General features: G+C 49.5%; 1 protein-coding gene across 1 annotated transcript in view; it reads left to right on the forward strand.

Annotated features, from left to right (window-relative positions):
- Positions 1-911: 911 nt before the first annotated feature.
- Positions 912-22,985, forward strand: part of ASB18 (ankyrin repeat and SOCS box containing 18) — a 55,673-nt gene continuing 33,599 nt past the window's right edge. Inside the window, exons 1-2 of the mRNA XM_029932886.1 lie at positions 912-1,172; positions 22,864-22,902. Coding sequence (XP_029788746.1) covers positions 968-1,172; positions 22,864-22,902 — 244 coding nt within the window. The 5' untranslated portion in view covers positions 912-967. The remainder of the gene's footprint in view (positions 1,173-22,863; positions 22,903-22,985) is intronic.

Here is a 22,985-nt window from a genome sequence, read left to right on the forward strand (position 1 = left end):
GCTTAGGGAATCGAGACAGAAGACCCGGTGGTGGGCGGACCGGAGCTGAAGCAAAGGTTCAGAAATGTCATTGGGAAGCCATCTCTTCTCCTTCCTTGTGTTCCATTCCCCTTGGTTGATCCTTACTCTCATGGCTGTCCCGTGGCTCTCAGATGGTGGCCACCTCCCCACACAGCACACCGTGTTCAAGGAAGGAAGGAGAGGGGCTTCCAGCCGCTACTTCTCCGTTCAACCAGTTTCAGGATAGGGTCTCACTTTTGCTGAAAGAAGAAAGACATTGTTCAACAGTACCTATGAGAGTTTTCTTTTAAAATAGTGTCCCTTCGGGGCACCTGGGTGGCCCATTCAGTTGAGCATCCGACTTCAGCTCAGGTCATGATCTCATGGTTCGTGGGTTCAAGCCCCGCGTCGGGCTTTGTGCTGACAGGTCGGAGCCAGGAGCTGCCTCTGATTCTGTGTCTCCCTCTCTCTTTACTCCTCCTCCACTCACACTCTCATTCTCTCTCTCTCAAAAATAAATAAACAGTACAAAAAAATTTTAAATAGTGTCCCTTTCCTCTTGTCAGGATGGGCACTGGACATTGTATGTAAGTGATGAATCACAGAAATCCACCCCCACAATCAAGAGCACACTGTATACACTGTATGTTAGCCAAGTTGACAATAAATTATATTAGAAAATAAAAATAAAATAAAATAAAATAGCACTCCTTTTTTCTTCTTCCGCCACTTACCAACATGCCTACTGCCCCAGCTCTAGAATAATCCTTAACCGAGGCCTTCGGGAGGATTGATTCCCATCACCCTGGGGCGGAAGAGCCGCCAGCCAATGACCGTCCCCGGCCGCTGTGACAGGAGCCAGGCTTGCTCTATTTATAGCAACGCCCACAGTCCTCTGCACACAGCTGTTACCCTTGGACTCAGTTGCGAAGAAGAGACGTTTGATCGGTACACAAACAACACAACAATGTCCAACTCTGATCGCCTTCCCGATTACCCGCTCAACTCAGATTTAGTGAAGAGATTAAAGTCTGCTCTGGACGCCAGGGATGAGGAGAGAGTGAGCCGCCTGATCTGTGCTGAAGTGAGGCCCGTGGACGCCGTGATAGAAGTGGCCAACGACGACTGGATGAAAGACCCCTCGGCCCAGCTGCCCCCCAGCGTGCTCGTAGGTAACCGTTGCCCCTGACACTAAATTACGCATCATGAGCTCGTGGGAGGGCTGGGCTTGAAAAAGGCACATGATCTCTGCTTGGCTGTTCTTGTTTATATACATACACAGGTGCTGGGCATCCTGTGTGTGTCTGTGTGTGTTGCTGTGCATCAATTAGCCCACGATGCAAAGGACTTAAAAAGAAGAAAAGTACCCATGGCACCCCCATCCTCACACGGCGCCTGTTTCCATTTTCGTACTTCCTTTGCGTGTGTAAATTTCCCCTGCTTACAACCATGTTGTAGATGTGATCTTGCTTTCTGCTCTGCTGAGTTAATGTCTAAAGTATTTTCCATGGTGCTCCATAGTCTTCTTAATTTTCCATCACCTATTGAGGTGATTAATCACAAAATGCTTAAACCAAATGCCTACAAGAGAGGGATATTTGTTTACATTTTCACTACTATCAATAATGCTGTAATTATCATCTTTATTAGTATTCTTATTATGGCTTTTTTCTTATTCACATTATATCCTTAAAATAAATTTCTAGGAGCAGTATTACTGGAATGAGGACAGAAAAATCACTAAATTCTCTTCTGAAAGGTTTTCTATTCCGCCTGACAATGAATGTGTGCATTTCACTGCACCCTGAGCATTGCTGGTGATGAATGTCTATCCTTACGTCACCACCGGAAAGAGCCCTGGTCCTGTCCACAGCCCGCCTGCCCGTCCTTTCTTTACTGATAAGGACAAAGTCTTTTCCATTGGGTTTTGTTTTTCTCTGTAGACCCCTTCCCGTGTGACTTGTCTATTCAGGTCCTTAGGCAAATTCTCCCTATTTCTTTGTATTTTTTCCCATCATTTCATGTAACTTCTTTGTATAACATATGAGAACATTTCCCTCGTGCAAGCTTTACTGCACTTGCATGGAGCTGTGCTGGAGCTCTTCAGATACACTCGGCCCCTGCAAGGTGGACCAGGCTCTTCTCCGCCCACCAGACAGAGTCTCTCCCGACACACACGTGTGCATGCACACACAGGTGCATGTGCACATGCACACATCCACGGGCACGCACATGGGCACAGACACACACTCACGCGTGCAGGAAATATACCGAAAGCGAGCATGTGGGGGACATCAGTGCCAGCGGGGGGACTGTCCTGTGATAAAGAGCAGGATCCGTACTGGAACACAAGGCGGTGGCCACCCGTCCACTCCCCCGTGGTGTGGGTGGGGTGTGCTCCCGGCGCTGCCCTTCACCGGGGACTTCAGCAAGCTGCTTTAGGCTTTGGGAGAGACTATCTCCTACGTCCTCTCTTCCTTGGTTTTCCTACTATCTCAGGCTGGTCAGGGCCAGATCGAGGCCCCAGGAGCAACAAGCCCAAAGAACACCACACTTTTGTTTGACCTTAGCTTTACATAGCCAGGTGCTGCGGCCTCAGCCAGCCGGCGCCCGGTCGGCTCACCAGTGCGGGAGACTGCCCTGGGGTGCAGGGGAGGGGACTTTGTGATCATAACCTGCTGTTTGGCCGGGAGCTTTGAGCTCTGTGCTTTGTGTTTGCCCTCCACACCCCCTCCCCCATACCACACAAGGCCTGACCTTATGAACTACATCACCTGCCGCGTGCTGTCTGACTCCTGTTGGGTGCAGCAAATGGAAGGTGCTAGAAGAGCAGGAAGGCAGGGTACCTGCTTCCAGGGCCCCCCCTCCAGATTTCTACCGTGATTTGGCTTCATCTTTATGCTGAAGGCTCAGCTGCCAGGGACGGGGGCCCCCACTTTGGCTGTGGCCACCCATAACTGACTTCCCCGAGGGCTGTCTACCGTTACACCAACGGTCACGTCCTCTGTGTTCTGCTGTGCTTAAAGGCACGTGGCCCGTCTCCACACCCGCTTTGCCACGCCGTCCCGGCTGCTTGGAGAGCTGTTTGCAATCCTCAATTTAAAATATAACTCCGTTCACATTAGTAATTGCCCTGCACAAGCTTCACTGTCCACCCTGACCTCCAATTAGCTGAACAATTGAAAGCAATGAAATTTGTGTCATTTGTGTCTTTCCCACAATGAACCCACTACACTCTGTATCATATATGTGTCTACTTCTCCTCATCATACGGTCCCTTTCAGAAGAGCGAGGACAGGTCCTTGCTGATAACATATTTTAAGGACCTGGATGAGTTCCGGATTGTCTCCATTTCAAGAGGATCACGCACCGAATGATTCAGTGCGTGATCCCAAGGCACATCTTGCTACCAGTGACTCTATTAAAGGGAAGACAGGCTGGCCTTGAACCTGAGGGCAGAGAGGGCAGCACGTTCCGGCTTGCATTCTGGGTATGTCGCTCTGGGCACCATGTAAAAGCAGGATCTGAAGGAAATGAGAAAGGAAAGGAGGTGACTGAAAGCAGTTTCCTTCCAGGTAAGGGATGACAGGGTCTAAACCAAGAGAGCAGGATCAACCCAAAGACAGATGACAAGCAGGAGAAGTGCTTGGTGGGTCCACGGAAGGTCTTGGTGATGAGTACAAGCTAGTGTCACCAACCGCGACCAAAAACAGAGGGACCTGATTGTCACCATGTGCTGTGCCTGGCAGTATGGACAGCAGAGAATGTAAACAGAAGGAACACGTGTGGCTGGCTCCCAGGCCAGCACCATCTCCACGGCTGCTTATCAGGGCTCTGGAGAGGCTCCTGCCGTGGAATGAGACCCTCCAGAGGGAAGCCTGGGCTCTGCCACCAGCGAGTTGTGTGACCTGGGGAAGGTTGCTTTCCCTTTCCGGGCCAGTGCCTTTCCGTAGTAGCTCATACATGAGATTCGATTAAGGCTTCCCAAACAGAGGTCCATGGTGGAATGAGCTTGAGAGATGCTTGCCGAATCACACGCTCTGGGATTGGTGCAAGGGTGTGTGTGAGGCTCTGTGTGGTTTTATCACTAGGGGAACCGGTAGCTTGTAGACATATCTTGGGAAGCGTCGGCTTGGATCGGTGCTGAGGTCCTGTCCATCTCCATGATTCTAGAAGGCTACAATCGCAAAGATCCATTGTGACCGCCCAAAATGGCGCGCGGGTTCCTTTTTGCTGAGTGTGGGAACGCATGGGTTCTTTCTCTAGGTAACTGGGGGGCCTTGGGGCCGTCCTTGGTGGGAACAAGAGCTGTTCAGATTCAAATACACATGCGGGGCCTTTAGAATGCTTGAAGAGTGGCCAGAGCTTGTGGCAATGCCGTGCAATGCAGCCCACGCTGGGAATGAGTACTGTGAAAAATGTAAATCCTCAAGGGAAGGAAAATGAAAATGGAAAACAAGGCTGCAGCCAGCAGGGGTCAGAGCCAGGCGTGCCCACCCGGGCCCAGAGAGGCAGGAGCCAGGCCCAGTCGGGCCAAAGCATCGGGGTAGATGGGGAATGTTTCCACCCCCAGGATAACCCTGGGTGGCAGGTTTCTGAGCCTTGCTCCAAGACGACAGTTGGCAAAAATCAGCAAAAACAGTCATTTTCTCTGCTTGTTAACATGAACACACAAGGACCTTGTGTCTGTCAGTGAAACCCCCGCGTTCGCTGCTCTGTGAACTTGTTATCCCACCAGATGGAACAGAAAAAAATAATAATTGATTTCGCTGCCTCTCTCAGTGTCACAGTAAGAGGCCCCCGCTGAGAAAATGGTGGGAACGGCGTTTTCTGGAGAAGTCTCCCCGGGTGTACGTGTCCCTCTTGAGAAGGACAAAAGTCAGGGGAACTTGAAATTTTAGCCCCAGCCGATCTCGGGGCAAACTGCCCATGTATCCTCCCCGCCTGGCCCGCAGAGAGACGGGGGAATGATCGTCGAGGGGACTCCTTGAGGACAAAATGCACCTGTGCCCCCGCGGAGCCACCTGCACCCCTGCAGTGATGGGATGGACTTGGGATGGGGCACAGTCTGTCTGTCCGTCTCTCTCTCTCTCTCTTTCTCTTTCTGTGTGTGAGAGAGAGAGAACTGAACAGGGCTGAGCACACGGCTCTCCCACAATCAGCTCCATCCACCCCATTCCAAAACGAACCTCCTTCCCAGGGCTGCACCCAAATTCCGAGGCACGTGAGGACCTCCTCTGACCCCTAGGCCACCCCTTCCTTCCGGACCCTACACAGCAGACGGCCTCCACCGGAAGCCGCCACTGCTCACCTGGGCCACAGCCTCTCCAGGCATCTCTCCGCGGCGGCACAAGGCCCTCGGTCTCCGTCAGCCACTGAAGCCCCTGGCGCTGCTGAGCTTATTGCTATACCCACAAATACTGCAGACGTAGAAGCAGCTCCTCGGGAGCGAGGACCCTGCGTCACACCCGGCATCCAGCGCCTTAGCACACTCAGTGCACTTAGCGCCAGTCCTTGCGCCAAGAAGGACCCTGGATTCCGAGTGCCGAGCCTGGCGCGGGCAGGCCAGGCTCCTTTGCTGACGCTGAGGAGGGCGAGCACGGATTGTCTTCCCATAGACACTATTGGGGTTAGTCTTTCTGCAAAGAAATACTTAATTCCACTTTCTGCGAAAACCTAGTCTCTGCTGTTTAATATTAGTGACAATTGCGTTATTGGCCCTTGTGTCTTTCAATGCCTCTGCGCTCCCTAACCACAAGAACATGGGAAGGAGGGAAGGTTGGCTGGGGGCGGGGCGGCGAGACCCTTCTTGCCCCCAAATGCATCAGCGGTACAATTTGGTAACTGGCGTAATCAAACTACTTAAGAAACAACTGATTACTAATTGCTATTATTAAGGATGTCAGCATTCCATGATTTTGCTGCTGATATATTATATACAAGTCAAGATGCTACTTGAATTCTTGATTGAAATAGAAAACTAGAGGCATTATGTTGTGTTTGGGGTAATGGTATTTAAGCATCTGGAGGCAAGTTAAAGAAATACTAATTGGGTTTTTATTAAGAGATCGCGCCCAGCAGCATGTATAGGTGGAGAATGAGTGTGGGAGCATGTGTGAGGCAGGTGAGTCCACGTGAAGCTGGGGTCTGTTTGGGGAACACAACCTCTCATCCAACCAGCACCCCCACGGGCTTGACACCAAGCTCACCGTCACATGAGGACCGCATCCACTGCTCCTTCCCTGTGCGTGGAGGAGAATATCACCCCGGCAAACCGGACAGTCACATGACAGTCTGGTGAATGAGCACAGCCCCTCTCCTGTAGGAGTCACATTCGCACTAATGACCAGAGCGCGCCCACTGCTGGTGGCTCTGAGACATGATGCACTGAGAGCGTCCAGAGACCCCCGGTGAGGTGACCCGGGGTCTCGCCTGCGTCCCACCACTGCTCGTGTGGTCTTGAACTTGTCCATCCATCTCTCTGAACCTTAATGTGCTCATTTTATTTTTTTAACTTTATTTATTTTGAGAAACAGAGAGCACGGGAGAGAGGGAGAGAGTAAATCCCAAGCAGGCTCTGAGCTGTCAGCACAGAGCCTGACGAGAAGCCCAAACCCACAAACCATGAGATCATGACCTGAGTTGAAATCAAGGGTCACATCCTTAACTGACTGAGCCACCCAGGAGCCCCTTAATATCCCCATTTTTTAGAAAATGGGATTGGTCAGGTCATCTCTTAGGGTCTTTATAAATTGGACTCACTAAGGTTTCAAGGCCAATGACATGTGTTTCTGGAGATTAACAAAACTCCGTTGCCTTCGGAGTGTGGTGCATCCGAACCGAGGCCTGGGCAGACCGGACTCTGCCTTCAAAGGGACGGCCAACTCCATGGCAACTGGGGAGGGGAGGCATCTCCTGGAAGGCTGGTGGGAGACTGGTTAATGAACTTGAATGCATCATATAAGCAGCAGCCCGGCACGGGGCCTGTCTTGTTCTAATTGTCAGAGGAAATACGTCCCCAAGCCAGAACATGTTACAACTAGAACCGGACCTCAGGGGAGGCAGAGAGAGAGGAGCCACAGATAGGGGAGACCTTCACGAGGTACGTGTTTCCCAAGGGCTGCTCTTTCCCACATACCCCACCCAGGGAAACAAGACTCTACGAAGTTGAACTTCACCCTTGGGGCCCCACGACTGGTAGGAAGTGTCACTCCAATGCTCGTCCTGGTCTTCCACAATGCCTGTAGCTGCATTTTACAGATGGGGACGCTGAGGCTCAGATCTGTTCTTTGGCCAGCAGCCAGCCTGCTGTGGTGTGTAAGCCAGGGTGTCTCCCTGACTTTTAGGCATGGGCTGTTGCCTACTCACCCAGACCCACTTTGCAGGAAGAACCATGAGAAAATTTCCCCACTGAAAGTGTGTACAACCCTTTGACTTTACCTTACACACACACACACACAGCACATCAATAGCATGGAGTTTTTGGCTTCAAATAATTCATGTAAGAGTATTAGGAAGAAGCATGGATGAATGAGTGGGGTGCTGGGGCGCAGAACCCAAACAGACGGGAAGCAGGAGGTCAGCAGTGACAGGAAGGACAGTGAGGAAAGCGCTCCGCCTTGTCGGCTGCACCGCCTGAACCCAGAGCGGAGAATGTGGGGGCAGGGAGGTCCTGCTCGAAGCAAAATGAAATTAAACCTTTCTAAGTACTTATAAATCAGCACCTAATGACACTACCCACCACCAGCCGGAGCATTGCTCTTATTACTTTGATTCACAAGCCAGGAAAGGATCCGGAATTATGCACAAATTATTGTCCCATCTTCTTAATTAACACTGATTGCAAAATTCTTGCTAAAGTCCTTGCTAACAGACTCAATTACGTGCTGCCTGAATTGATTCACCCAGATCAAGTGGAATTTATTAGAAATACACTTTCCTACAATAACATCAGATTATCTTTGAATATAGTTAAATTATTTAGGAATAAAATGGTTCCAGCATCAGCCTTCGCTTCAGATACAGAAAAATCTCTCCCACCACCTAGAATAAAGGTATGTATTTGGATTCAATCAGATACACACCCTAGGCTCTTTTTCTTTCCCGGAAGCAGGTCGGATCACTAAGATGCATGCCTTAGAGCTAATGGGCCAGCTTCAGGGCAGATGGGGCAGGAAGAAAAATCCTACAAGGTCCTGTCTCAGCCCACCCCCCCCCAATATGAATTGTCACTGCCTGTGGAACACAGTGAAATTGCAATTAGACTAAATCAGGATATTTTCAGAATCAAAATTGAGAAACAGGCTAATAAAGAAATAATGTATGCTGATGACATACTTCTATTAGCATCACGCCAAGCACACTGGAGAGTTTTGAAAGGACAAAAAAAGAAATGAGGATGAGAGTGAAGAGGCTTTTCTCCTTCCCAGGACGGATGGACCCTGCGATGGCGTGCTCTGCTTAGGAAAATCACGCTAAGACGCTCGTTGGAAGGGGCCGGCGCGCTCCCTGTAGCCTGGTTCTCCTTCCCAGCCCCACTGTCCAGTATCTTCTAATAGCAAATTCAGCGACTGGTGATGAACAGGACTGGGTCTGTCCTAGTCACCAGATCCTGGCACACAGTAGGCACACAATAGTAACAGACCAAACAGCACAGGGAGGACACTAACATTCTCCTGGGTTGGCCCTTGATAGACGAACAGGCTCTTAGCAGGCTGTGATTGGAAGGAATGCAGTCTAAATAAAGGGCGTGGCATGAGCCATCGTGGAGCTCACAGGGGCACGCTGCCCTGTGCAAGGGAGAAGGAGAGTGTGCGTACCAGAGCAGAGGGAGGAAGTCCAGGCAGGCAGGTTGGGATAGCACTGTGTGAGGCCACACAGCCTAGACATAGGTGTTCACACTTCCCCAGAAGGGCAGTGAGGAGGAGATCCTCTAACTTGAAAACTCTTTTACAAAACGAAGATGGAGGTGGAGACGGTCTTAAGTAGGTGCCTCCTTCTTTACTAATTGAGTCCCTAAGGCCCCTAAGGCAATACAACGTTCCCACCTCCCTTGAACCTTGGGTTGACCTTGTTCTAGTCAACAATGGGCTTCACAGCAGATCCAAGATGACTGAAGAAAGTCCATCAATTTGAAAATAGATCAATGGAAAGTATCCAATTTGAGGAACAGAAAGCAAAATGATAAAAAATGAAAAGAATAGGGACTGTGGGACAATTTCGAAAGTCTAACATGTTCAACTGGAGTCCAAGAAAGAAAGAAGGAAGATAACGAAGCAGGAAAAACATATTTAGAGAAACAATTACCAAACATTTCCCAAATTTGATGAAAGATATAAATTTACAGATTCAAGAAGTTCAACAAACTGGAAGCAGGATATAAGTGAGGGAAATAAATCAAATGTGAGCCTGGGTACCTGGTTACTCTGCTGAATTTTGATGAGTCAAGTTTGCCTTGAGAATAAAGAGTAGGTTCCCTAGAGTGAGAGGTGGAAAAGTACACAGAGCAAAGGGTGCGATGACAGTTTCCTATTCAGATGTGCACGTCTCTCCCTCCCTATAAACTTGCAGGGGCTCCCTACTGCCTACAACTGAGGTCAGCCAACTATAGCCTGAGGTCCAGTTGCCTGTTTTTATAAGTTAAGTTTTGTTGGAACCCAACCACACTCATTCATTTACATATTGCCAGTGATTCCTTTCATGCTATCATGGCAGAGCGGAGTCATTGCCACAGAGACCATATGACCTACAACACCTGCACTGTTTATTATCTGCACTTTACAGAAAAAGTGTGATGATCCCAGTCGAACAGCTTCCAGTTCAAATTTCATAGCATGTGTTCAAGGGCCTGAAAGATGTGCCAGGAGCTAACTGACCCTGCCTCTTCTCCCGACATCCTTTTGTCCACCGGGTACTCCAGTGATAGATAACAACACTACCCAGAGCAGGACGGAAGGAAGGCGATGGTCTGCCAAGCGTTGGCATGGAAACTGACAGTGAGCATTTAAAAACTTTGGCATCAACTTGACAATGAATATGACCGTATGTGATTAGTGGGATTTTTTCCATTGTATTTTTTCTTGTAATGAATTCTAATTGTATTTTTAAAAAGACTCAGTCCGTGGCAAATTGAAACAAACAAACAAAAATCCCCAGTCCTCCACCTCAAGGTGCTTGAGAAACTCTGGACCAAACCACACCCCAAAGACACCATCAATCCCTCACGCCCCTCTGGGCTCCTGGGCGGCCATCTCTCTGCTCCCCTGTCCTGTCCTGCTCTGACAACACTTCTGCCCATCTTTCCTGGTGGCCCCGGAGCCTCAGGGGCTCTCAGTCCGACACTGAGTGCAGTTTGCCTCACAGGCTTTTGCTGGGCACGAACACCTGTGAAGAGGGAGAAAATCAGACTGGCAGAGGGGTGCTGCTCCGTGACTCAGGCCCCACAGTGCCATGTGTGACCTGCCCTAGGGAAGCTCTGGAGCTGAGACCCCTCGCCCGGGTTTCCCACACGGGCTCCAGATGGCAGGACCTCTCGCCACAGCTGAGTGACCATGGGATCTGGCAGCCCCCGAGATATATTTTGGGATGAGGTGGCTCTCGGCAGCTGAGGCAAACCCCACAGGAGTTGGCTGCCATCTGGGGCGACAAGCCTTCCCTCACAGTGGGGTCTGGGCAGCCCATCTCCATGCCCACCAAAGGTCTAGTCCCTGGCACTCACCTTGGCTCCAACCCCCAAGGCCTGATGGCTGCTGCTTCTTTCCTCCCCACACACACCCCCTTGCCTGACCTTTTCCTCCAGGCTGCACCCATGGCCCCATCTAACACAATCCTGAACCTACATCTTGCCTCTTGCTCAGCCAAAAATAATAGGATACAGCTTTTCGCCCCCGTCATAGGTCACGGGAAGGAAACAGACACCCTCCAGGGGACATGAGCCATCCTTGTACCTCAACAACCTCTGTGCTTTGTTCAGATGCCTCCTGTCGAGCCAGCCTGTCCCATCCCTACTTCCTGTCACTATAAAGCTTTGCTTGAGGGGCGCCTGGGTGGCTCAGTCGGTTAAGCGTCCCACTTCAGCTCAGGTCATGATCTCACAGTTCATGGGTTCGAGCCCTGAGTTGGGCTCTGTGCTGACAACTAGCTCAGAGCCTGGAGCCTGCTTTGGATTCTGTGTCTCCTTCTCTCTCTGACCCTCCCCTTCTCGTGCTGTGTCTCTCAAAAATAAATTAAAAAAAAAAAAAAAAAGCTCTGCTTGACACATTCTCCCCATCAGACCTGTACCTCTGGCAGTGATCCTGTCTCACTCACTAGTTACTGGCTGTCTCACCCATCTCTCCCATCCAGCACAACACTTCCTAGAGACGAGGACTTCTACTCTTTACCTCTGTAGAATATTTCCAAATTGCACAGAAATTTACCTTTCCACCTGCAGACGAAGAAGCATTGTTTTCACCAAATTTTTCCAAAAGTTGACTCTTTAAAAACCTTATTTTAACTTGCTTTGAAATTAATAAAATTGTAGATTGTATATGTATTTAATAATCATTTACATTTTAGATAACATCTTTTCCCCATCTTTCTGTTGGAAGCCCAAATTCTCATTTCTCACCAACAGAAAAATAAGTAAAGCCGACTTTAGACCGTCAGACAAAACTGCCCCCGCTCTGTTCCAGGCAGGGCTGCAAAGCGACCAAGGGAGCTCACCAGGAGCCCTCCCTCCTCAACTGCAGGATCAGTAAAGTCCTCGTTTCTAGAAGGGACATGAAAGGTGACAGGACATAACAATCAGCTCAAAGCAACTTCAAGAGAGAAGTATTTTGCTCCCTGTGTGAGGTTCATAAAAAACAATCAGTCTTCACATGCAATTTGTCTCAAGAGGCAGGAGCTGCTATTTCATCATGTAATTAAATCCCCATGACAGTCATAAAGAAACTTCGTCACCTTTGTCAGAGAAAGCTTCCATAATATGCTTTCCAGCAACGTCCCCAGAGTCTATAAATGTCCTTCCAGGGCTATTTACTCGTGGTTGTGCATGCAGAGAATCCGGCTTCTCTGTCCCACAGTGGGTATGCGACACTCAAGGGAACCTTTGTTTCTGAGCTTCCAAAAAAAGCTATGGATGAAAGCAGTACTTGACCTTTGGATAAGATCGCATTCATAATGAGAAGCGACTGTGTTGTTTTGCATGATCCACGTCGGGTAGCGATGTCAGGAAAATAGGTTAGCAAGGTGCTCCCCCCCCCCCACCCCGCACCGCCATGTTGTGCTCTTCCTCATGATGGGAATGAGATTTCTTAATGTGAAATCAGTACAGACAATTTAAGTCATTATTAATAGATACACTTGATCTGAGGAAGTAAAATGTTTTAATGTTTTGTTAAATGAGGTGTGCTGTGCTAACATTGTTATTCAGAGAAAGGTTGAGATATTTTAACATTTTTTATATTAATGTCTGTGTGACTAACTCTGGTAGATGGGTGAATGTGTCCTGGTGCTCTGAGAAGCACACGCCCGCCCAGCTTATTATTCTAAAAACTTTTTTTTTAATTTGATAAAGCTACAGGGAGTGGAGATGAAGGAGGAGTGGCCTTTAAAATTAAATGGGGAGAGTGAGGACCAAAACAAGATAAAAATGATTTACAGTGAAAGAAAGACCTTAGCTCTCGGCCAAGTGGTAGTAAATGTGAGTATCCTAGGGTCTGATCGGCTTTAGTACATGGCCATTTATAGAAACAACTCATGTAGGAAGTATGAAATTGACCAGGCTCACAATATGCATTCGCATCTTTGGAGAATGCTCAGAAGCTCACGATGTCCACATGGGAAATTACTTTTGCTGCCCTAGCTTGTCTGTTTATTTGGACACTTGACCCCAGAAGGAAGCAGATAGTAGCCCCATGGCCCAGGAAAAAATCCACACATTTGGCTTTCTCCAAAAATACAAGGAAATGGCAAGGCATCTTGCTGGGAAACTACGCTGTGGCCTGAACACATGGAAAGTCACTGTCCTGGAGACACAGCGTGGCCCTGTAATAAAACCCACATTTCAGGCTCATCTAGAGTCTTCCACCGAGTACCAACGGGGCCCATCCTCAGACACTTCTGAAGAAAAGAAGGTCATTCATCAATTCAATGGCAAGATGCAAAGATCCTGATGTCACTTGAAAATAATAAATGCCATTCATTCAAACACTACCGTTTGCATATCTTATAATTTCAAGGCGGAGTTTACTTCTTCAGCTCATGTGGTCCTGAAGCAAAAACTCCCTCTCATTGCTACCTTCACGTCAAGACTCTACAGAGAGCCAGTTTTTGTGTCTCCTGTGGACAAAATGTTACATTTATAATTTGTCCCAAAAGATATTCTTTGAAAAATTATATTCAGATCCAGCTGACTACCTGGGTAGTTATTGGAGAGATTTGGTCCATTCGCCGAGTCATTGAGATAGAAGCTGGGTACCCAGCCCTATTTGGATCTTTGTCCCTCTTTTCCCAAGTTTTCTCCTGCATATGCAATAAAAGTCCACCATAATTAAATGTGTGCAGTGCCCTGAAATGGTCCACAGATACACGTGAAGTGTGTTAGATCTTCTAAAGGACTGAAGCTGTTAAGCACACTGATTTGAGAAAGTTATTTTCATCAGAATCCTCTCTTTCAAGAAGGATGCACATTTGTTCAGAAGAAGTTCCTGGACCAGGTCCCTGGAGCAGAAGCTGAAACCAGCCACAATGAAGGGGGGCAGGGGGGGACTTTGGTGGTTGAGCCAGAGGCAGGCGAACGGGAGACGGAGGGGAGAGATGGGCTAAGATGGTGCACGTGGTGATGGACACGTCCTATCTTCAGAGTAGTCGCCGGTCTCACGACGTGATGCTGTTAGTAATAAGGCTTAAGAGCAAACAAACCAACCAAAAAACTAGCTCAAGAGCGAATGTTATGCCCCAGCGTGGGGGCAGGACAGAGCAAACACAGTCTGCGCAGAGAGGTCAAGAAAACCACCGGGGAGCAAAGCACAGGTGCCCCCAGGGTTCCCAGGAGGAGTCCAGGTCCTACAAAGCCCAGGGTCTCAGGGAGGAAGGGAACTCAACTTGACACCTGACCGACACAAGTTACTCTGTACCGAGATGCTCTGAATGGTTTAAAATAATGTCAAATAGTTGCTGCATGTATGCCTCCTACATTTGGGTATAAACATCTGCAACATCACTGCTAACCTCTGCCTTAGAAACAAGAAAAAGAACCCTCCAGTGCTGCACACAGGATGTGTGGCAGTCTCGGCACTTGACGGACGAGGACCGCGGGGTCCTATGTGCCCGGGGTCTTCATGTTGCCATGGGGCACCGGCAGGATCAGCCCACTGCTCTGGCCTGTTAACTTCCTTTGGAACGGTGATTGTGTCAGGCTCCATGCCACCAACACTGTGAGCTCCACCCTTCCGGATGGTCACCCAAATCATGCAGAAGCATGTGTCATACAGGATCAGACTGAAAACCTTGGTGGCACTTTGGCAGCACCTGTCGTGTGAGGTTAGGCAGTTATAACAGACAGATGTCCAGGCTGCAGCACCCCCCAACCCCAGACACCAGAGTCTCTCAGGATGGGGTCCAGGCATCTGTATCTATTCAACGCTTTCCAGGAGGTTCCATTTTACAGTCAAGATTTGAACCACTGCTCTGTAGGTCCATTGTGTATTGTTTCTCCAGTTGCAGTTGTTAGCAGGACTTTCCTAAAAGAAGACCCAGATTTTGTCCACCTTCTCTAAAAGGTTTTCAAAAACCCTTCCATGGTAGGTTGAAATATGACCCATGCATATACGCCCTCTACATATTAATGAAATAACCATGTCATTAAGGAAAATTATTTTATCCAACCTGACTTGTTCCTAGCAACCCACAGAGAGCCAAGGACCTCCACTCCGTTTTCTAAATGTACCCAAACCTTCTTTTTCATAATCTGTTTAGAGATCTTGCCCAACACTGATGTCAATTCAGACTTTGGAAAATCAAATTCTTTACTTATTTGAAAACTAAAACACTGGTCTTTCTGGTCCTTCTGTTTTATCACAATTCCCCAGGGATGTTGATAATTGCTTAGTAACGTCATCCACAAACTCACTCTTAGAAGTTGAGTTTTTCATATGGGCTGAAATAGGCAGAAGAGGTAAGGTTTGAGTGGTATCTTGAAGTTCATGCTTGATTATCTGAGTAGGGTGAAGGCGGTGAAAATGAAATTAAAGTGGCCTCACCCAGGGGTGCCTGGATGGCTCAGTCAGTTAAGAGTCTGACTTCGACTCAGGTCATGATCTCACAGTTCGTGATATCAAGTCCCACGTCGGGGTCTGTGCTGACAGCTCAGAGGCTGGAGCCTGTTTGGGATGCTGTGTCTCCCTCTCTCCCTCTGTCCCTCCCCCACTTTCACTTTGTCTCTCTCTCTCTCTCTCTCTCTCTCTCAAATATAAATAAACGTTAAAAAAATTAAAATGGCCTGAACTGAACAAGGTATGGACGGACAGAACTGTACACTGGGCAAGAAGGACCCAACGCAGGGTCAGGAAATAGTGCTGGTCACCTGGAACTAAAGGACATTGGTCAGCTAGTGGAAAAGAAAGACTAAAGAACTTCTGTGGGTGGGGTCCTGTGGCCACTGCTTTATCCTGTGTGATTCGTGGAGGCAGGATTAAGGTATTTTTTGCCTCTGTACCCCAAAGCCAAATGACACACCCTAGAACATAATATTCCACAAATGTTCGTTGAGTGGATAGATGAATGAATGGATTTGTTTATAGGCATTTATGGGGGCTTTTATTTTTTACTCTTATCTTGTTTTTAAATGTAATAATCACACATACGGCTGTTGTTTTTTTCTAAGGCACCTCTGCCCTTCTCCTGAAATGATCTACGTGTCCTACTTGTAGAACCAGTCCTGTCTCCCACAGGCTATTTGTGAAGCCCCCATAAAGAGCCATGTCTGTTTCTGGACCACTACTCCCTAGCCACTGAAATCGGGCTTGGACATTCAGGGCACTGTTGACAAATTAACGCACGGAAAGCTAAGTTTAGCACAGGACACACGCCAGAATGGTCCCTCTCCCTGCACTCACCTCCAGCTTTCCCACCCCTTTCAAAAATAACCCATGACAAACTACATTGGGAACAAAGGAATTCTTCAGTCTAAAGTGAAGCATAAGTTGGGTCATATTATAGTTGTGTAGGAGTAAGTCCTTCAGAAACGAACTTGATCACAATCAGTGTGAGAAAAATAACATGGCAAAATGACTAAGCTTAGAGAAATGAAAAATCTGAAGAATAAGACTGCTACCGAAAGTGACAGAGCAACTTCCTGGGCGGTGGGCGAGGTGGGGAGGGTCCCTGGCTTGAGTCCTGCGCACAGCGGTCCACGAAGTGTTGCCTTCCGTCATTTCCTGCGTGCACGGCCTCTTACATCCAGTGGGGGCTCTGCATTCCTTGCAAACATGGCCATCCGTTCTCCACCCCGGCACTGTCTGTAGCACGCAGCAGCACTTTAGGCACAGAGGGGACCCTTGGGAAAAAGTCTCTGCTGCTCCACTGATGACATGGATTCTATCTTTGTTGCTGCTGCTGCTAAATACAGGGAAGAAAATTTTTTTATGTTTTTTATTTATTTTTGAGAGACAGAGAGAGACAGCACAAGCAGAGGAGGGTCAGAGAAAGAGAGAGAGAGATACAGAATCAGAAGGAGGCTGCAGGCTCTAAGCTAGCTGTCAGCACAGAGCCCGACACAGGGCTGGAACCTACGAACCATGAGATCATGACCTGAGCCAAAGCCGGACGCTCAACCGACTGAGCCACCCAGGCGCCCCCAGGGAAGTAAACTTTAAAACATGTGACATGAGACTTTAAAGAGCCCTCATGTTTCCATTCTCATGGCTTGGAAGAACCAATACTGCTAAAATGTCCATACCAACCAGAGCAGTCTACAGATTTAATGCAATTCCTATACCAACAACATTTTTTTTTACAGAACTAGAATAATCCGAAAATATAGAGAGAATCACACACACACACACACACACACACACACACACACACACACACACACAAATAAAACCTAAATAGCCAAACGAAACTTGAAAAAGAACAAAGCTGGAGTGAAGATATCACACTCCCAGACTTCAGGACATACAAGAAACTGCACTAACCCAGTCAACGGACCTGAACAGAGAGTTCAGAAATAAACCCATGCTCACACAGCATATTAATCTTCAACAAACGAGGCAAGAACACCCAATGAGAAAAAGACGGTCTCCAACAAATGGTATTGGGAAAACTGGACCACTTTCTGATGCCATACACAAAAATAAACTCAAAATGAATGAAGACCTAAATGTGAGACCTGAAACCATAAAATTCCTGGAAGACACAGGCACTAATTTCTTTGATATCAATCATAGAAACACTTTTCCAGCTGTGTCTCCTTTAGCAAGGGACACAAAAGCAAAATTAAACTACTGGAATTACACCAAAATGTGAATCTTCTGCTCAGCAAGAGAAACCATCAACAAACCAAAGGGCAACAGACTGAATGGAAAAAGATATTTGCAAATGACATATTCAATAACGGGTTAATATCTAAAATATCTGAAGAACTTCTATAACTCAACACCAAATAAACAATAATAACAATCCAATTAAAAATGAACAGAGGGGCACACCTGGGGGGCTCAGCTGGTTAAGTGTTCGATTTTGGCTCAGGTTGTGATCTTGTGGTCTGTGAGTGTGAGCCCTGGCATCAGGCTCTGTGCTGACAGCTCAGAGCCTGGAGCTGCTTCAGATTCTGTGTCTCCCTCTTTCTGCCCCTCCCCCACTCACAGTCTGTCTCTCTCTCTCTCTCTTCCTCAAAAACAAACATTAAAAAAAATGAGTAGCGGACCTGAATAACATTTCCTCAAAGAAGACATTTAGAGGGCCAACAGACATATGAAACAAAATGTTCAACATCACTAATCACTGGGAAACGCAGATGAGAACCACAAAGAGGTATCACCTCACACTTGTCCGAATGGCTAAAATCAGAACACGAGACTAACAAGTGTTGGCGAGCATGTGAAGGAAAAGCGAACTCTGTGCACTGTTGGTAGGAATGCTAAGTGGTGCAGCCACCGTGGGAACCAGGTGGAGGGCCTCTTGTTGTCTCCGTGTTGGTCTCGGCTACCAGATCCAGGTGGGATCCCGCTGGTGTGTGCCCGGCGCTGGCACTGCCGCTCTCACCCCGCCCTCAGGACCCCTGCGTGTGTAACGGTCCTGGACGTGTGTCCCGCTGCCTCTGCCCTGCCGTCCACACGGCACCCTCCCGAGCCTCTGTCCTCCCTCGAGCCTCTGGCCACACGTTTTTATCATAACTCACACGAACACGGCAAAGGGTGCAGTCGCTCAGTGACGGTGGCCCATTCTGACTTCCCAATAGGAGCAAAATAAGAATAAGAAAAAAGGAGATGAAAGAATTGCATATGACCTACACTATAAGAAAAAATGATTTCATTAATGTTTGGACAATAAAATAAAGCCCTGCACCATCTGTAACGAACAGTTACTAAGTTACTAACAAAAAGGTATTACTATTCATTTAAAAAGCAGAAGTTGTGGCATTTCCCATCTTCAGCAAGGGATGTGCATTTGGGGATCGGTTCCGAACAACTGGGAGAAACTCACAGGCCACAGGGGCCCCAGAGGATGCCTGTGGGGCTCTCCGGTCCGCCCTGCGCGGCCTCCCGCGCAGAGACACTTGCGTAGAGCCTGGGCCTTTGTAGCGTCCGTGGGGCCTCCTTCCCACATGCTCAGGGCTGACGCAGCCCTCGGAATACACATCCACCCGCCCTTGTTCGTAGCAGCAGCAACGCAAGTGATGGGCCCAAAGGAAGGAGGCATCCTAAAGAGCGGGACCGAGAAGCCCCACCCATTTTAGGGTGTCTGCCCTTGGGTGCAGAGGTGTCTTGGAGATAAATAGATGCGTCCGTCTCTGGAAGCCGAATCTATGTCATCAGAAGGCTGAACACTCTGGCATCCCAGTGGTCACAGGGTGCTGGTCATATCAAGTAACCATGAGCATCCCACCGGAGCCCTCGGGGGTTATAAATACACCACCACCCAGCCCCAGCTGGATAACAATTGAGTAATGACAATGGAAATAGCTCACGCTCCGTGAGACCATCCTTCCCCTTCCGGAAGGACTCTTCTGAAACCAGCAGCACTGCAATGGAGGGATGGCCAGAGCCCGTTAGAGGAGAACTTCAAATCTTTCAGAAGATGGAAAAAGGGCTTCAAGTTAGAGCTGGGTCCCCAGTGCTCAAGTACCATGCCGCCCTGGTCACGGGCGACCTGAGCCGTCTCGAGCTGCTCATGAACCAGTTCTTCCAGGATGCCAACGTGGTGTTTGAGATCAAGAAGGATGAGATGGAGTGGCAGGTGAAGTCCCCAGCCACGTTTGGACTGTCAGGTACCCCTTTTCCTTTAAGGCTCGGCTGTTTATGTTTAAGGAGCTACTAACAGTCCTCTGGACGTGTTAAGTCCAGGGTGTAGACCGCTCACAGAGGCACTGCATTTAACACACTTGACCAAAGCACGTCTATAAAAAATCTGGTTTCGTGATGTGTTAAGTGATGACTCGTGAGAAATCAAGTTAGAAAGGTCAAAATGGTGGTGAGAAGCGCGCACCTGATGCTGGAAGTGTCTCTCGTCTTTAAAAGAGGGCGTCGGTTTGGGTGACGATCCACCAGCGCCTGCACTGGCAGCCGGGCGGCAGGAGATGGAGGGCTCCCGGAACTGTCCCCTGGCACGCAGCTCTGCTCAAGGGCCTTCCAGGGACCTGTGAGCACCACGGCTACAGCGGGGGCGCTGGGTCCCAGCCAGCATCAGTCGAGGGAGAGCCCTTAGCAGGTGCTCCTCCTGGAACCCAGGGGAGCCCGAGAATGGGGGAGAGAGGGGGAGAAATCAGAGGTCCCTAAATCGTATGTCTGAGTGCATTCTTGTAGCCTGAATACTCTATGTGCTGGGCCGGCAAGAGACTGCCTCCCTTCCAAGTAGAAAGACACCCCTTCACCCCACTTGGGATGAAGAGACTTGCTGGCCACCAGGCTGTTAACGGTGTTTTCTTGGCTGGCCCTCCGCACCGGGCACCCTTCCCCCAGAGCGTCCAGATGCAACCCATTTACCACGAGGGTGCGTGTGTTGGCATCCACAACAGCTCTGCCAGACTAAGAGGATTTGGGACGCTGTGCCAGCAGGCCATGTGCCTGACTTGTGGGCCATGGCAGGCAAAGAATGTGGAAGGTCAGTTTCCCAAGAACTGACACAGTCCTATGTATATCTCACACGGGGGGAGAGGGAAATAAACCCAAAACACTGTCAAAGGGCTAACTCCTTTTCCTGAGCTAAGAGGTCTACTTACGGGGCTGGGAGGGCTCGATTCATTGTTGAACACTCGATCAATGGATCAATGCTAGTTTTTTCAGTCATATACCTCCCAGCCCTGGACACACTCAACCACACTCAACTGTTGCTGTTTCAAATAGGTGTTAACATTAACCCATGGTCTGAATCCAAGGCTCCTTCCTTTTTTCTGCCTTAATCTTTCCACCCCTGATTTTTGCTGGTTGTCTATGGCATGGCACACCCAAGCAAGAGAAAGGGCAGGTTGGCCACAAAGGTGGAGAGCTGCTCTGAGTGCCAGCGCTGGCCTCCATGTAGACTGGGAAGAGAGGGTGGGTGGCGCTCAGGGCTGTGACTGTCCATGGCCCCTGGGCTCAGCTGACCCCAGCAGCAGAAACGACCAAACACGGCTTGCCAACAGCACCCTCTCTCATATGAGAACTTCCTGGTGGCCGATCCCAGCTCCCCCTGGGGGGGTCCCCCTGCAAGTACACTAGCAGGTCACAGTGCCAGGCCCCCAGGACCTCAGTGCATCCAGGAGGAAACGCCAGCCCCATCCAGCTCGCAGTCCAAGGACGGCACTGGCATGAAGAGCTGACGTTGGGAGGGATGTGCCACATGGGGAGAAGCCTAGGTCCATGTTCCTCCTGGTGGCAGAACCTGGACCGGGAAATGGGGATTATAGGTGGTTGATTCAGGCTTTATGGTCCACATAGCTGCCTCAGAACTTGGGTTTTCTTGAAGAGCTAATGGAAGCTCACCACCATCTCCCAGGACCTGGACAGAGGTGTTGGCCCTAAGCTATGGCTGAGCTAAACGCCCACCCCAGACTCCTTTCTTCAGTCCTTGGGAACACTCAGGAATCCAGAGGTGGGTGAACAGAGCTGCAGGAGATGGAGGGTGCTGAGCTGGGAACTTGGCGTGCCCAAGAGGATGGAGCACCCGCTTCCTTGCCCTCCCCAACCCAGTAAGTAGACTTCCTAGCTCAGGAAAACGAGTACAGTCAGAACCAGGCGCTGGCCCCCGCAGGAATGGAGACCACTATTATCATCACGGACCATAAGCATCCCTCCCGCTCCCAATCACCCGGGTCTTCACGGGGAAGGGCAGACCCAACCCGTGCAGGCCTACCTGCCAGGGCCCTGGCCACCACCATCCACCGCCAGGACGACAGGCCCCACGCCCCCCACCTAAGTGTGCAACTACCTTGGGGCCGGGCCTCGGGGACGCAGGGCAGGCTGGAGCCCTGCACCACATGCAGGTAGGTAATTATGAGTGGTCTTTCAGAACCTGCTCAGCATGGGTCCCAGGAAGGAGGTGGCCTGTGAAAAGGGTCTCCTCTGCAGCTCATTACAGCCATGGTATCGATTCTTCCATCATTATCAGAAGGCACTCCTGCCATGTGAAATCCTGTCCCTTGAAGTGTATTCACCAGGGACCGCTTCCCCCATTTCCACGAGCGCTCCTGGCCGCTAACAACCTTCCATGGGCCTTTTGAAAGCCCAAAGTTTTCAGAGAAGTACAATATACAGCACCTGCTCCATTCATCCGTCAAGAAAGAACAACCCTACACACACGCGCACACGCACACACACAACCCTAAAAAGCGCAAAGAAACAAACCAGAATTGTGCTGAATGTGGACATCACATCAAAGGGGCTTCTGAAACCCAGCGGCTTCCAAGAGCACTAAACTTTCCAAGGCCTTTCCTTGAGCAACCTTGGTGCAGGGGGTCAGTTTGTTTCACCGGCTGTCTTCTCCCATTAATGATAAAGGGATAAGTTTGGGGTTCAACGGGAGAGAGAGAGCTGGATTCCAGAAAAATCCACAGCGCACTGTCCTCCCTCAGGCTGTCCCTAATTCGGAGCCTGGAAAATGTGAACGTCTGACTTACAGTCTCCCACGGTCCACCCACTTGGCCAGCCTTTCTCTCCTCACATCCTGGCTGAGTCCTCGGCAGCACCCCCCATATTTGGCATATTTTGCTTCTCAATACCCCCATTTCCTCTGGCTCAGGGTTGGCCCTGTTAGTGTCCTGGTAATTCCTTTTCTCCCCCTTGGGTCTCCATCTCCCTCTCCTGTGCCACTGAGACCCTTCTTTCTACTTCCTACACTTTTGGTTTTCTGGAGAGCTCTCTGCCCCTCTCTGCCTTTGTCTTTGCACCTGTCGCCCTAGGATGAGAGAGAGCCTTTCTCCTCCTCTCCTCTCCTCCCCTCCCCTCTCCTCTCTTCTCCTCTCCTCTCCTCTTCTCTCTCTCTCTGTGGGTCGAGCTGGAACTCACTGGGATTCTTGGTCCCAACGCTCTGTGTCCTTACAGACCTCTATATCATCGGTGTATCTTTATGTATCTACATGCCTACGTGGCAGCTTCTTCTAAAAGATGGTGTCACCCTATTTGGGCCCTAATGGACACGGCCCCTCACGGGTCCCCCCACTCACTGTACCCTCCTCTCCCCCAGGTCTCTGGACCCTGGAGTACAAGCGTGAGCTCACCACGCCTCTCCGCATCGCTGCGGCGCGCGGCCACACGGCCTGCGTGCGCCACCTGCTCGGGCGCGGCGCGGACCCCGACGCCAGCCCC

This window comes from Suricata suricatta, chromosome 3 (assembly GCF_006229205.1).
Source record: "Suricata suricatta isolate VVHF042 chromosome 3, meerkat_22Aug2017_6uvM2_HiC, whole genome shotgun sequence".
Taxonomy (NCBI): domain Eukaryota; kingdom Metazoa; phylum Chordata; class Mammalia; order Carnivora; family Herpestidae; genus Suricata; species Suricata suricatta.